The sequence below is a fragment of the Mycteria americana genome, chromosome 7 (assembly GCF_035582795.1).
Source record: "Mycteria americana isolate JAX WOST 10 ecotype Jacksonville Zoo and Gardens chromosome 7, USCA_MyAme_1.0, whole genome shotgun sequence".
NCBI lineage: Eukaryota > Metazoa > Chordata > Aves > Ciconiiformes > Ciconiidae > Mycteria > Mycteria americana.
The window spans coordinates 49719200-49734376 of NC_134371.1; the positions used below are offsets into that span (position 1 = coordinate 49719200).

General features: G+C 34.8%; 1 protein-coding gene across 5 annotated transcripts in view; it reads right to left on the reverse strand.

Annotated features, from left to right (window-relative positions):
• Positions 1-274: 274 nt before the first annotated feature.
• PTBP2 (polypyrimidine tract binding protein 2) overlaps positions 275-15177 on the reverse strand; it is a 55200-nt gene continuing 40297 nt past the window's right edge. For 2 of the 5 annotated variants that reach the window (XM_075508308.1, XM_075508311.1), the window contains 7 exons: positions 12571-12766; positions 4829-4983; positions 3339-3372; positions 2793-2885; positions 2194-2410; positions 2018-2095; positions 275-1869 (listed from right to left, as the gene is read on the reverse strand). In XM_075508308.1, coding sequence (XP_075364423.1) covers positions 1737-1869; positions 2018-2095; positions 2194-2410; positions 2793-2885; positions 3339-3372; positions 4829-4983; positions 12571-12766 — 906 coding nt within the window. In that variant the 3' untranslated portion in view covers positions 275-1736. The remainder of the gene's footprint in view (positions 1870-2017; positions 2096-2193; positions 2411-2792; positions 2886-3338; positions 3373-4828; positions 4984-12570; positions 12767-15177) is intronic. The other 3 variants (XM_075508307.1, XM_075508310.1, XM_075508309.1) reach the window with 3 other exon arrangements.

Below are 15177 nucleotides of genomic sequence, written 5' to 3' on the forward strand. Positions count from 1 at the left end.
AATAAAAGTTATGTCTTTAAAGCAGTAAGTTATAACAGGGTGGGAAATGTTTAATATGCATATATGCCTGCAAAGGGGTCACTATCTTTCTGAAAATAAAGAGCTGGTATTTTTCACAGCATCAGATTTATGGTAAAAAGCCATAAATTGTATTTTTTAATATTATGCTTTTCCCACCCTGGCAGAGAATAAACATGAATTTAGAAGCACAGTAGAAGTGAAAAACAAAGAAGAGGAGAGATAGGAAGCAGCAGAGAAAGACAGAAAAGGTGAATACAGAGCTACAGAAGTGTTTATTGAGCATGCTACAGAGGTAAGCAGAGTACACACAAAATGAAATTAAACAACCGTCAAACCTCCCAACTTTGTTAGAAAATTAATTTTTAATTGTGCCACTTTCAAACTATACTGAATTTTACAATTCTAAAGATGTAAAAACTCAACTAATAGAAAATATACATGACCATTTTTTTTTCTACATAGATAACAGAATCTATGAATCTTGAAACTAAGTACATCAATTTCAAAAAGTATTGGTCATTTAAACAGAATCAAGGTAACAGTTCAGACTGACAGAGAACTGCTTTCAAATTAACTGGATCTGTAGATTCTGAGCCATGTTTATAGTAAAGTCAGATCAATTTCTAAATACAAAATATTTTGAAGAGATTTATTAAAACTGAATATTACAATGCAAGGTAAATTAAGACTAAAGGCACATAAACTTTGGTCCCACCTGGTTGTCAGTTTTAGAAAACTGCCACAAAATTTCCTGCAAGCATTTGCAGCAAACTTTCTTCATCATTGAAAAATACATGCACCATTTCCTGAACTAGCTTGACCAGTCTGTACATGCTCAGAAATCCACAACCATATTCCATATCTTAATTACAAACTAAAGATGGCAATATATATTGAAATGCACATAAGTCATGTCAACTTCAAAAACATCTACGAAAAATATTCAGCCACAAACAAGACATTACTTAGTGCTGACATTTATATGATACATCCCACAAGAGTGTGTACAAAAAGGTTAAGATTCCACAATGCTTTTCACGTAGGGCTCAAAGTCACAGAAGTCACTTTTTGTCCTTTAAGAAATTAATATTCTGTACCTTGTTAATTTTAACTAATGCCTACATTCATAACTGAATCTAGACCAGAACCATGAAATACAAAAGGCCTTTTTAAAAAAAGAGCACAAAGCAAAAAGTAGCAGAAATCAAATAACGTCATTTTACTCTTTCAGTGTAATGCATCTTATCCAATTAAAAAGAAAAATAAGTGACAAGCCAGCAGATAAAGAAATCTATCAAGCAGGAGAAACAAAAGCTTAACCTTTTTACACACCCCTGCCTAAACATATTTAAATTATCATGTAACAATGTGCCCCAGACAACCAAATTTGCTTTTTACTAGTTATGCAACTCCAGCAGTACTAGTTTTCCTTTTTAAGGCACGTACGTCAACTAAGTTGAAAAACTGTGGTATTAACTTGAAATCTTTTAAACAAAATGATGGTTTATCTAAACAACAGTTGAACAACAGCAGTTAGTATCACTGCTTTTTAATTTTTTTTTTTTTTTTTTTTTTTAACAACCAAGGAATGATAACAGCATGAAAAAAAATTAAAAAAACCAACAGAAGACAAACTTCTGGTCCCCACTTTCCTGAACAGTCAATAGGTGACAACACCAAACAATGCAATACACCCTCATTTTCAATCTGCCTTTTTAAATAGTTGACTTAGAGAAAGAAACTCTCAGATGGTGATTTTCTCCCAGATTGTAATTGTGAAGATCAATCAAAGCCTGAATAGCTTCTTCTACTGTTGACATCTGAAGAAGTGCCATCTTGTGATCTCTTCTGAAACAAAATAATGGCATTAGGAACTCGAACACTACAGGGGTTGCTCCTAATGTTTGCTATCCTCTATGCACTTTTCTTTAAGACGTGCTGAAAAAACGCACTTAGGCAGTCTTTTGTTAGAGCTATGTACAGAAAAGTTACTTACTGAAAAAATTTAAATGCTTTCACAGTGCCTCCAGTGTTAGCAAATAATGTGCGTAGATCCTCTTCTGCTACTGATGGTCTACAGACAGAAAGAAAATAAGCATAAGAAATTATTAGTCAATTCAGTGTGTTGTGCTTCACATTAATACTACTGGCTTACTGACAGCCAACACTTACGGAATATTGGACAGATGAAGTGTTGCAGAAGGAGGGAATATATTTTGAAAGTTTTTTGAACCAGGTTTCTTGAAGCGATGCAGAGGTGAATTACCAAAATCTTTAGTCAGCCCTTGGTCATCAAGTCCCTCTCGAGGTAGTTGTACTGTCTGATGTTTAGAAAGGGTAACCCGAATAATCTTTCCATACATTTTTTGTCCATTAAGATGGCTCATGGCTGAAAAAGACAAGAAGTTCACTCAATTCAGTGTTACTTTTCAATAGCTTGTGGTACATCACACAAGCAAACAAGAAAAACACCCAAGCAAATCAAAGGGTCAATGTGCTAAAAGACTGAAATCAAGAACTAGGTCTGCAGAATCTGCATGAGTATTTAATTTTCTTTAAAGACTATCACATGTGATTCAGCTGTTGAATTCATTTAGGATATTGTGCAGACCTTCTGGAATACAAGTGCACGCAATAAGATTTTGGATCTTGTGGGTAACCAGGATAAAAGACAAATTGACAAATGTGAACATGCTTAGTTCACCTGATTTTACACAGCATAATTTCAAGTACTTAGACTAATGGGAATATAAACAGAAAACTAATCTTACCCAGCTGTGACTGGTTTCCATCAGCCATCTGTATAAGAGCACTGTCTTTCTTATTGTATAAGATCTTCACACGCTGCACATCACCATAAACACCTTTTCAAAGTCAAAGGTAACCCAAAAGAAAAAGTTCATTTTAAAGCCAGTCACCTAAGTAACGTATTTTGACATATCAATGGAACATTCAGACAGCAACAAGATCACTCACTCAAACTCAACACTCTCACAAATGAATAAAGGAGATAAAGATTTTGAATAGTGAATTTTGAAAAGAATAATTTCTGATAAACCCTCAAAGCTATGTGAATGATATTAAATTAAAGACCATGCAAAATATATTAGCATGCATTAAAAGAAAATCTGTGTCTATGGAGAGTTTTAAACAGCAAAAGAAAAATAGCAAAAGATTTACTATTCAACTTTAAGCCAAAGTGCTAGCTACAAATAAGAATTAAGGTGAAACAAAAAAAAAAAACCAACCAAAACCAAAAAACAAAACCAAAACAAAATCAAATCAATAATAAAAGTATAGTGCTAACAATAACATACCGAAGAGGGTAAACAGACTTTGGGGCGTAACCATCTTTAGAAGGAGAGAAGAGCAAGCAGCGTAAGACAAGAAGAGAGAAGAGTCGAGGAAGAGCGGAGATGAACAGATCATCCATAACGAAGGGTGGTTCCCGCAGAATGGTGAGGTGGTCATGGATCATGGTTTCAAGGCGGTTAATTGGGGCAAGTTGGTCCGAGGAACATTTTGTTCAAGCACAGAAGCATGAACATAGGGAATGAAGACAGGGAACGTAGACAAAGACGAGGAGAAGGGTAAGACAGGGAAGGGCATGGGAATTTGGGTAAAGACAAGGAAAGGGAAGTTGAACACAAAGGGAAAAGGATGAAATGGGGAAGGGAATACAGCAATGCAGAAGAAAAAAAATAAGGAAGTGGGGAACAAAAAAAAAATAAAATATAGGTCAGTACATAGGAAATGCAGGAATTTGGTCAGAAAATGGTTGGTTTATGTACTGTACAAGAAAAACTGAGTAAAATGTAGTCACCCAAGACAAATATGGGTAAAGTACATTCATATCAAGAGTAAACTACAGCATTTCATCTCAACATGAAAATAAATAAAAAAAGCATGCAATAGAAATTTTAAACTTCGAACTTTAACTGCGTAAGCATGGCTGGTTATGAAATGCAGGCAAAAAATCTTTCAAAATGGCACTCTGATCTAAAACATTTTAACATGCAAGACTGTGGATGACAAAATAGTACCAATGATAAAAAAAGCTTAATGATTTACAGTGACAGAGGCCAGTTAAAAATGGAACAGCTAGACTGATACAAACTTCCCACATTTCATACCAGCTTTCACAGCCATCAAAGTAAATGTAAAGGACAGTAAAAATGCAAAACTAAATAAACCCCTTTAGATTTCAGAGTTAGCAAGAAAGGTACAGTTAAGGTGAAAATGCTTTGCCACCATTTTTTTAATTATTATTTTTTAAAGACAAATGAGTAACTGCAAAGAAAAAAAATTACTAAGAGAGACTGGAAGAGTGCCTCGTCAAGATCTTTGGGAGAACCTTCAAAGAAAAATGTGTTAGAGTAGTTCACATAAATTAAGACCTTAAAATGTGAGATACAAGCATGAAATGAAACAGCAAACAATTAGAAGAAACAAAACAGAAATACTAGTTTATGTGATTATAATTGCAAAAGAAAGCATAGTTGCTATTTTGTAAAAATAAAGCTTTCAATTCAAATGTCAAACATGCAGTAGTTACCACATTTTTCTTAGAAAAAATAGGTAGCCGACTATCAAAGGACATTTTAAGTTGTTAGCTACCTGGGAAAACAAAAGTATTTAACAATAATGGCTTTAAAATTAACTTTGGGGGATTATTAAAAAAAACAGCAAAAATATTTTGAGCTTAAAATCCAAATGTAAGAGGCCAAATGCAAAGAAATTATAAAATACTGACAAATGAAGTGTGACTTAAAGAGGGGGAAAAAAAAGGCAAAATTGTTTCACTGACCTCTTCATTTAAATTGCTAACCAGGAGGACTGTATTGCCACCAGCTGAAACTCCAGGCATTCCCACACGGCCAGCAGCAGCAGCTGCAGCTGCAGCAGCAGCATTTGGAATAGCCAAAGGACTCAGAGCTCCTGGAACAGCTGCAACAGGAAGCCCTAATTTTAAAATAAAGCATATTTTACGAAACACACACAAGTCGTTTAAAAAAAGTACCTATATCAGTACAAGTGTTGCATACAACACTCTACAAAGCAGACCATTCCACTGTTAAAGTCGTCCAAATGGTTGTGAAATGCATTGTTAAATTAACGTAAGGAAGAGAAATGTGAAATTTTTTTTGACTCAGATGAAGTCTTCAAAGAAGTGATGAGGTGTAAAAAGTACTTTCTTTTCAAATAAACATTCTTGTGCGCCAAAACTGTTTCCACTGTACTCCAAAATGCTTGAAGTGTCTAGTTTATCAAAATGGTCTAAAGTAAATGTTGATCAAATCAGTAAGAATAAACATTAATTGTGCTCTCTGCATCATTACATCCTTATTTTCCATCACCCTTTGAGAGGCATTCCTCACTTCAACTTGATGCTTCAGATTAAATATACAACATCGGAGTTGGTCATGTGAAAAGGCCTACGTATCTCTCAGAGCCTTAGCATAAATGAGATGAAGAGGCAACCTTCTAAATTCAAGATAGCACCACTGATTATGCTCTGTGGCTTTTGTAATCCAGTTCCCTAAAGAAGCATGTTACCATCAGCTAAATCTTCAGCTGTGCTTTTATTTTTCTTCTTCCCAGGAAACTCAGGTCCTGTAGAGACCTACTGGTTTTGCCTGGTCAAGTCACTGGGGTACTAGGCAAGTGTATGACTCCCAGGATCTGTGAAAGGTTCTTGTGATACCTATGCACTATACATAGTTTATATAGGAACACCTTTATCGTATTTGATCAAAGTTTTATTTGCACATTTTACAGAGTTCAGTAAAAGGACACTGATGTAGCAAAATGTGTAAAAAAACCAATAAAGAAATATAACTTCAGTACTTTGTTTTCTTTTACTGCAATTGGGTTCTCAGATTTCAGTATTTTGGCAAAAGTTCTAATGTTTATATGATCATGCTAAGCTAACACAACTTTTGACCAGTCTTCCAGTATGCCAGGTAGACAGTCTAAATATAACCTTTACACTATGTACCTAAGACTACCTTCCTTCCCACATTAGGTTTTATTTTAAAGGAAATCATAAGATAAAATAAATTCTTCAGTTTCAGCCAATGCCCAAATACTAAGCAGATAATAGTAAATATATTCAACCATTAATTTAAAAAAAGAATAATCCCAGATTTAGTATCAAAAGGGAACACACAGGGGGACAGAAGAGGGGAAGATTATTTTTTTTTTTTAATTTCCTAGAAAAGATTTCTATCTTCATTCCAACTCTTTATTTATGTTTTGTTACAGAAAATTGTGAAAAACAACTAATTTAAAAAAAAAAAAAAGAGAGAGAGAGAGAGAGAGAAAGATTTGGTTGGGACAGACAAATGACCCCTCAAAGGGAACAGGGCATCCATCACTGCTTTGTGATAGTGCTTAACAGTATTACTGATCAAGCACTGAAAAATATTTTCTGGTCATTTCCTGTCAAAGTACATATGGAAGAAAAAACAGTAAGTGTTCCAAGAAAGGAAATTAAAAGATATGGAATGCTTTCCGATAAAGTTTAAAAGATTAAAAATGTTAGTATTTAAGGGTCATACCAGAGGAATAGAAAGTTCTGAGTAATGACAATTCTAGTCATCTCTCATGCCCCAAGAAAAAGGGAAAATCTACTTGAATCAAAAGGCAACAAATATGATCTTTTATTGCATTATATGTGGTATTTGTGGGACTGACTGTAATACATAAAAAGAAGGAAAAAACCCTATCTTGTCTTTCTCCCTCCCATCCTGCAAGAACACTTAATAGATTTGAGACTGTATTAGATCATCTATGGAAACAACAGCCAGTTACATTAAATAGGCAATAAAGTGACATATAATATGCTTCATCACATAAGCCAAGTGCTAGCTACCTGGGGGTTAGGAAAGCACTCCCCCCAGGTATGCTACTGTATGATCTGTTATGAGGGCTGTGCTAGGTCTTCCATCAGAGAACGCAGAAGTAACACTAGCTGTCAGAGAAAGGATACGAAATTAGATGGACCACTGCTAGTCCAAGCATAGCAATTTCGTTTCTCAAAATCCATTCTGTGTGGAAGTGTAATACAATATACTTACGTATATTAATAGCAAGACAAAAATCTAACACAAATATGATGCATATTTTGCTCTTGAGTTAAAGCTGAAGAATATAGCTTTACTTTCAAGAAAAAACAATTAATAAAGGATGCAGTTAAAGAAAGTACCCCTGTGGAAGAAGTAAAGAAGTTTATTCCCAAAATCAGACTGTAATACACAGGGAAACCTGTGAATATCAAATTAAACTCCTCAAACAACTTTAAAAAAAATCCAGTTCTGTTCTAAAAAATCATTTTGGAAATGTACTTTTGAGTGCTTTGTATTGCATATGCTGAATGTCATGTTTGTTTACACTCAGCTACTGTAGAAGTCATACAGACAGAAATGTGAAGAATGACAATAAGGTGTGACAGATGTCCACCTGAAGGGAAACAACTTATTTTATACTAGGTCAATAGCAATCATTTAGGTATTAGAAAATGCCAAGATACTAGAGCATTTCAAGTCGTCTAGTGTGTCTAGGCACCTCTCCCTAACCTTAGAAGCTTTAAGCCAATCCAGCATTTTTAGGAATAAAGGAATCTAAAGATGACTAGTGAAGTTTTTATGGCTCTTTCCATAGTTGGGCAGAGCCTAGCTGAGTAATTCATACTTTAAAAGGCAAAATTCTTCATAGCATCAAACTCTCTACAGGAAATTCTTTGGTCCCACTGAAGAATTTAAAACCAAAGATTAAATCAACACCATTCATACAAAAATATTTTCAATTATTATCCTTTGAAATAGATTAATTCAATAAGAATCTTAAGAAGGGGCATTAGTGGAAAGTGCTAATAAAGCCAGCAATGACAGCAAGGGATAAAGCTGTGGGAGCCCTAACCACAACAAATTTCCAGCTGTAATATTAAACAAATATCTAAATTGGAATCAAAGTATTATTACATATTAGTATTTGCAATGATAAGTAGTTCTTATTTAAAAATCTTCTGTTTGTTGCAGTTCAGTATAATGCAGTTGCTGTTTATTCAAAAGTTTTCTTCTGTAAGATGTCCTGTAACTTTTTTTTTTTTTTTTTGGGGGGGGGGTGTATAACTTTTCCTATGTGAGGTAAAAAAAAAAGAAAAAAAATCAACCAACTGCTTCTGATAATTCATTTGAAACCAGCCCATTCTGTCCATTAGTGATTTTCTCCTTCTTTCAAAAGATAACAAGAATCATTGAAAAGATGTCCAATTTACAGTCTCAAAGATTTCTGACACCTTATTTCATCACAGCTGAGGATGTAGTAGACGAACGAGTAATGATGCATGCGGGCTAGGATCATCTATTTGATTGATACGTTTCTAACCGATTACATAGCACACATAGACCTCATTTCCTGGAAATGTCAGACAAATTACAAACCCACAGAAAACACAATTCTTGTTCTGTAGGTCTCCACTGCTCTCTGATTTGCCATTCTGATTTAAGCAAGTCAAAAATTTTTAAAATAAGAACAACTTGTATTATGATTATTAGTTATCATGCAACACACTGTTTAAGATTCGAGGACTTATCTGAAACTATTTAGAAATGTTAGGTACTTTGTCATGATGATCAACCGGTATTAAGAAAGCTTTGTCACCAGCTTTATTTTAAGCTTCCAACAATTACAGATAGCAGGTTTTTGCTTTTTACGGATATTAATGAAAATATACAAAGATTATACACCTTTTTCCTAGCCTTTTGAGGTCTTTTTCCTCAATTAAGTTTAAACACAGCACGTCACATTACTTATTCCCCCTCAGTGTATCTTTTTGCATGACTTCCGAAATGCAAATTAGTAATGCCATTTTAATAAGAGGCAAATTAAAGCTATACTAAAAATATATGATGAACTTATGTGTGAAAACCATAGGCAGTAGGAATAGTCATCTTAATGCAGGTATACATAACTGCAACTGAGAACTGGATTTAGTCCCTACTCCTGTTATGAATCTTTTTTGTGGCTTTGTGTCAAGTAACCACCATCTTTTTGTACTTGTTACTGGCCTGCTTCTTATACTTAGCCTGAATGGGTTTAAGGGAGATAGCAGGTTCTTTTAAAATCTCTGCATAACAGCTTATGAAGCTGTTACTACACTACATCATAAAGTTACATTTACTGAAGAGGAGGGTTAATTCCATCCAGAAGGAAATTGATATGTAATGGTTTAGTATTAATGCAGATTTAAACACCAAGACTAACAAGACCCACATACTCAACTCACGAAATTGTTACACCTAAACCTCACTTCTGACATATGGATTACAGTATACTGTTAAAAAGCCAACAACAAAAAGGCACCCAAGTTGTACAACTATCCAGCAGATAATAGCATAAGATAAGCAAAAGTCAGAACTCAGTCCTTACCACATTTTCTGTTAGTGATCTCATTATATAAATGTAAGAGAACAGCTACAGCAAGAATTTTAACAAGAATGCCACAGGTTCAACTTATGGTATTCTTTTTGAGCACACAAAAGAACCTGAAGAGCATCACATTAAGCTCAAAATGGAGCTCCACTCTTTCATGGAGAAACATGCGCTTTGGGAACCATTTGTGAATAGGGCATGGCAGACACTCTGACTGAGTATACTCTGAAGATATCTTTATCTACATTATAGAAATAAGAATTTTAAAGCAAATAAAAGGAAATAAAATATTAAGATAAAAGAAAGAAGCAGAAGGAAGGTTGTTGCTATCATTCTGCCATATTTCACACATCATAGTTTGCCAACCTCCATCTTGCAACCCTCTCAAATTTTAACTGTTCTCACCATTCTCCTTCTGAGTATCTGAATAAAAATGCAGCTATAAATTGCATGCACAAGCGTCCATTTAGGCTTCCGAGTTTTTTCTATCCTTCGTCCTTTCTTAGTTATGTCACTCGTATTTTGTGCCTTTTTGCACAGTAAGCAGCCCAGAATGCAGCCCTGTTATTCCATATTCAAACAAACACCATTCCCATTTTGACAACTATCCAAATGGCTAAGGCACCAACAGTACTATGGAGCCTTTTTGTAAAGTTTTTCAGCTGTAGAGCTCAAATTCTGGAAAAACAAACAAACAAAAGAGGCAAGTAGGAAAAACCCAAACCCCCAAAACAACAACAACAAAATCACCACTGTATAATCATTCCCATTTGACAGATGATGCAGTTACAATATACCAAGCTCACCCAACTGGCCACAAGCAGGGTCAGAAAATGTACCCAGCTCCCTTAAGTCTCTTTCAAAACAATGAATGCTTTTACAGAGGAAAAAAACAACCATGATATATAATCTCCACTACTCATCAAAATAAACGTGACTGACTTCACTGATGCTCTGAAAGTGTTTCACAGCTGCAATGAAAGTTACTCATGTCATGTACATTTTATTTTCCTGCTGCTTGGAAAAAGAGTGCATTTAAAGAGGTCCATCCAGAGACTGAGAATTAAAATACTTAATTAGCTAATGTGATTGTCATCTTACTAATTTTAGTAGCAAAAACCTTCAATATACACAAAAGAATTAGTCTGATTAAAATCAAAAGGTTAGAAAACTTATGTAATTTTGTAGACAAAAATTACAAAAGCATCGAGTGACTTTCAAGCCTAAAACACTAGAACATGAAGTCCACTAAAGCTGAAGTCACTTGGATATCTATAACAAGTATAGTAACCCTAATTATTAAACATATCCAAAGTGATGCAATGATCCAAGCATCCTCAGAGTGTGATTCCACTATGCCAAGCAAATTAAACTTGTTAATTTGATGCAGACTATAAGCATTATATACAAAGAAATATGTTAGTAAGCCTCAGACTGGAAAGTAACTTCTCAGGATTCAGGAAAATGTCCCAATTGGAGTTACATAAGTAATGTTGCATTTGGCACTATTTTATAAATCATGAATCTTTAACTCTCTCCTCTCCTAAATCTCTGCCTTACAACACCTAATATGATGGGTCTTATATTAATAAGCAGCTTCTTTAGTTTGTTTTTGTTTCCCTACTACTCATACTGCAGCCCCATGTCTACGTTCTAGTCATTACGTTCTGACAAAAGAATTACTAACTGCCCCAAGGGCGCTTCTACAGCACTCATCTCTATGGTGTCAAACTTCTTCACAAGCACTCATCCATCTTCCCTATCAATCCATGAAATGAGAGATTTCAATTTTTAAATGACAGGAAGTTAAAAGAGAGAGGAAAAAAAACCAACAAACTTTAGCTAAAGGTTCTTCAGAGACTTTAGATTCTTATGGTATTTTTTACTTCCCAAAACTTCTGCTGTAGCTACAAGTGATACACCATTTTGCAAGTCATACTGGAGGATCTGAAGTCAAGCACTCCAAAATTTGTGGGAGGTGGATATGTGTGGAATTTACAACTAGATATGAAATGTATCCTTCAAGTAATCTGATTTCCGAAAAGGGCAGATATAGTGCAGCATTCAGTAGCTTTAACTACAATATTCACCCTTTTCCTGGGCTCACATCAAGTGCCTTCTAACTTCTGTAACACAGAGAGCAGAAGCCTCTCTTTACTACATTAACTCTTACTTACTCCAAGTTGGCCCATCCTGTACAAAAAACAAGGCATGGAATCTATGTTGTTGTTAAGTTTTCTTTAGAAGAAAAATGGGAAATGATGAAAGAAAAAAAAAAAAAAAGACTAAGTGGGAAGAACAATGATCACAACATAATAATTCAGGTTTTATAAAAGTCATGAGATTATGTCTGAGTACTATTAAATTTTGAAAAGTGAAAGGTGTTCTCACCAAAGAACACCAACTTGACAGAAGTAGGAGAGAAACTTATGCAATGAATTGTGATAAATTAAAAAAACAAATTACAAAATTTCTCCCAAAGCATGCATTAATTATTTTGCTAATAGTCAGAAGATATATTTATCTGTATCTTTCTCAGAGTATTTCACCTACTTCTTCTGATGAACTCAAAAGCTGACAGGATATTAGAACTCATGTACCATAGCACTAGAAGTACAACTACAGATTTTTTCCTTTTATTTACGGAAACCACAGACTAGACTTTTTTTTTTAAGCAAAGAGCATAATCTTTCCTCATTGAAGGAAACCAACAAAATTTTATTTTCATAATCTGATATTACAAATAAGGATTAGCATGAATGAAACATGCAAATTGTTAAGTCTCCATTACAAACTTGGGTGGGAGGGTGGGCAAGGTGGGCAGTAGCAGCTGACAGGAACATACGAAAGAGGGGAGGACAGATCTGGGAATAAAAGTAGAACTAATTTGACTTTTCCTTATACTTTGTGCATTTCTCACTTTATCATGCATTCTCTCATTCATTTATGTAGGACTTCTAAAGACAACATAATTGTGTTACTACAGTTCAGATCACAATATAGACCGAACCCTTTGGACACTATGGCAATTTAAGATCTTTAATTGTTAGAAGGATTAATAAACATTTTCATCAAGTGACTTTGCAATACAAAAGAACAATGTCAGAATCATACCTAGAAGAGAGGTCTCCTTTGCAAATGCTGCAGCAATAGCTGGGTCCAGCGCTGGCTGTCCATCACCAGATGGAAGATCAGGACGAGTGTAGTCCCTGCTTTTATCGTTGTTGTACTTGACATTCAAATTCACCAATTTGGAAAAATCAATCCGTAGGGTACAGCAAGCATTATAAATATTTTGACCATCTAAGGCCTGGAAAAGGGAGTCAATTTATTTAAAAACTACACAGTACAGGTTGGTTGCACAACTTTAAAAAAAAAAAAAAACAAACAAGGTCAGCGTATAGATATTTATCCGTCTTACTGTCTAGTTTAAAACCAATTAAGATTAAAATGCATTAACCTCTCTTAACATGATTCCAGGAAGCTCGATGTTTACTTCTCTTACCTAGGAACTGTTTATGTACCAAAGTGGCAAGAGACATTTTAATGCAGTCAAACTTAAAAGTTAATCTGTTGAATACAGTTAATTAACCTGTATTCCATAGTACAGCTTTAATTCAGACATAACGCCAAATAAATTTCTCAAAAAAAAAAAAAAAAAAAAAAAAAAAATCACACAAGTACTCTTCTACATGGAAAGTTGACCTGAGGGGGTAAAAAAAAAAAAAAAAAAATATATATCTAGACTTAAATAGCATGTTAGGCAGCTATCTGTTAAAGCAGAATATTTACATTGTTCCTGCATGTTTTCCTTCTCCCCTTAAAGGTAATTAGTGCCAAAATTGAAAGAAAAGCAACTTTACCTGCTAACCTAATGTTACTAACACTTTTAAAAATAAATCCTATTTTCACAATTAATTGGTACTTCTGAAAGGATGCCTATTAACAGTGAAATTCACATGGACTCTTAACATGACACCACTTAGAACTCTATGAAAACACTCTCTAAAAAGGCCTAATTATATATGTTTTGTCCATCTTCATTATATACCAGGCAAACTGATATACCTGGATTTTATTCCATTTACATTTTGGGTGGGCATACCTTCCTTTCACTTGAAGCACTAACAGCTAAGTATGAAAGATTTAAAAAATGGAAACTTTTGTAACTAAGTTGGTTTATATTCTTAAGAAATACTAGGAAGTGAAGATACAGCTCATCTTCAAAATTAATCCATTCAATCAAGTCATTACGTTAAATATAAACTACCTTATACATACACGGTAAAAAAAAACAACCCAAATCACACTTTCCAATACAAAAATCAGATCTTTTGTTTCTCTTGATTAATGCTGGACTGAAATGTACCACTTCTGGACCTGAGCTAGCTCTTGCACAGCTAGCTTGGTTACATCTGCAATGCACTTTCCAACACATTCAAGTTCTGGTAGGACTTACTATTTTGAGCGAAGCACTGTACGAACCTAATGTGCCTGCTGGGTATGGAAGCAACATAGCTATTTTCATACAGTGATGCATCTGGAAACTGAACATCCTGCAGACACCCCTCTGCTAGGTCTGGGCCAGCAAGGCTGTCCCTTCCTACAAAATGCATTATCACATCTGACATCTCCAGGGCTCATTAAATCACTTAAAAGAATTACCACCATTAGCAGTCAATGTACAAGAATAAGGAAGTCAGTATTACTGGAACTTCCAAGTAATGGGAAAATAAAATAATACAAAAAAAGTATAGAAGCCTGACAATCTAGATATCATCTCAACAAATACTTAGCAATTAAAGAGAAACTCCTGTGCTTGAAACTCAGCTTAAACAATGCTTTATACAATATTGGCAAAGCAAAATCTACTGTCCTGATTCATAGAATATAAGCTGAGGATTAATTCTCTATTGTTGGGGTGGTGGCATCACCATTACAGAATACAGAATTTGCTAGCTCTTTTATACACAGTGGCAAAGCAGAATCCAAGACTTCTAATGTTGGTATTCGGGAAAAGAATCTCACTTGAACACTTACACTTAAAAAAAGTATACACTGAGAATCAGTCATCACTTTTAGAAGACTTCTTACATTCTAAAATCCACTAAGATATGGATTAAAGGTAGGTCCAGTTTACGCAGCCAGAGCTTACTTATTGTGAAAGACAATGCCACTGACATCAAGGAAATACCCAGTCACATAATGAAGAAAACTAATGAGACCAAAAGGCAGTATCCTTTAGCTCTGTCCAAATCACAGGACCATGATACAAAGCTCTAAGTCTTTAAAACACAATCAAGATTCATATTATACCTCTGTGTGGAGTCTGTAGACACACTGATTTATGGCTGGCAGAAGGCTGTGAAGTTGATGAAAATCTTTTAGTCTTAAAAAGTAGCAAACCAAAATACGCCTGTGTTTGTAGTTTCCAGAGTAGTCAATGTTTAAAGGGAGCCACATAAGAAACTAAAACTTACACTGAAACAGCAAAAAGTCCTCTTTCTGACAAATTCAAAGTGACCAAAAGTACATACAAAAGAATACTGCACAAGAGAAATCCCTTGTAGTTGGGACGCAGACAGTCTGAAAGAACATCCTGAACCGGAAAGGAAGGAGACATACTCTTAATGAGCAGTGTAGTCATACTCTGGGAATGGCTCCTTGCAACAGATCAAAATGAAAAACAACTCACCCCACCCACCTCTACCAGCAGCATCA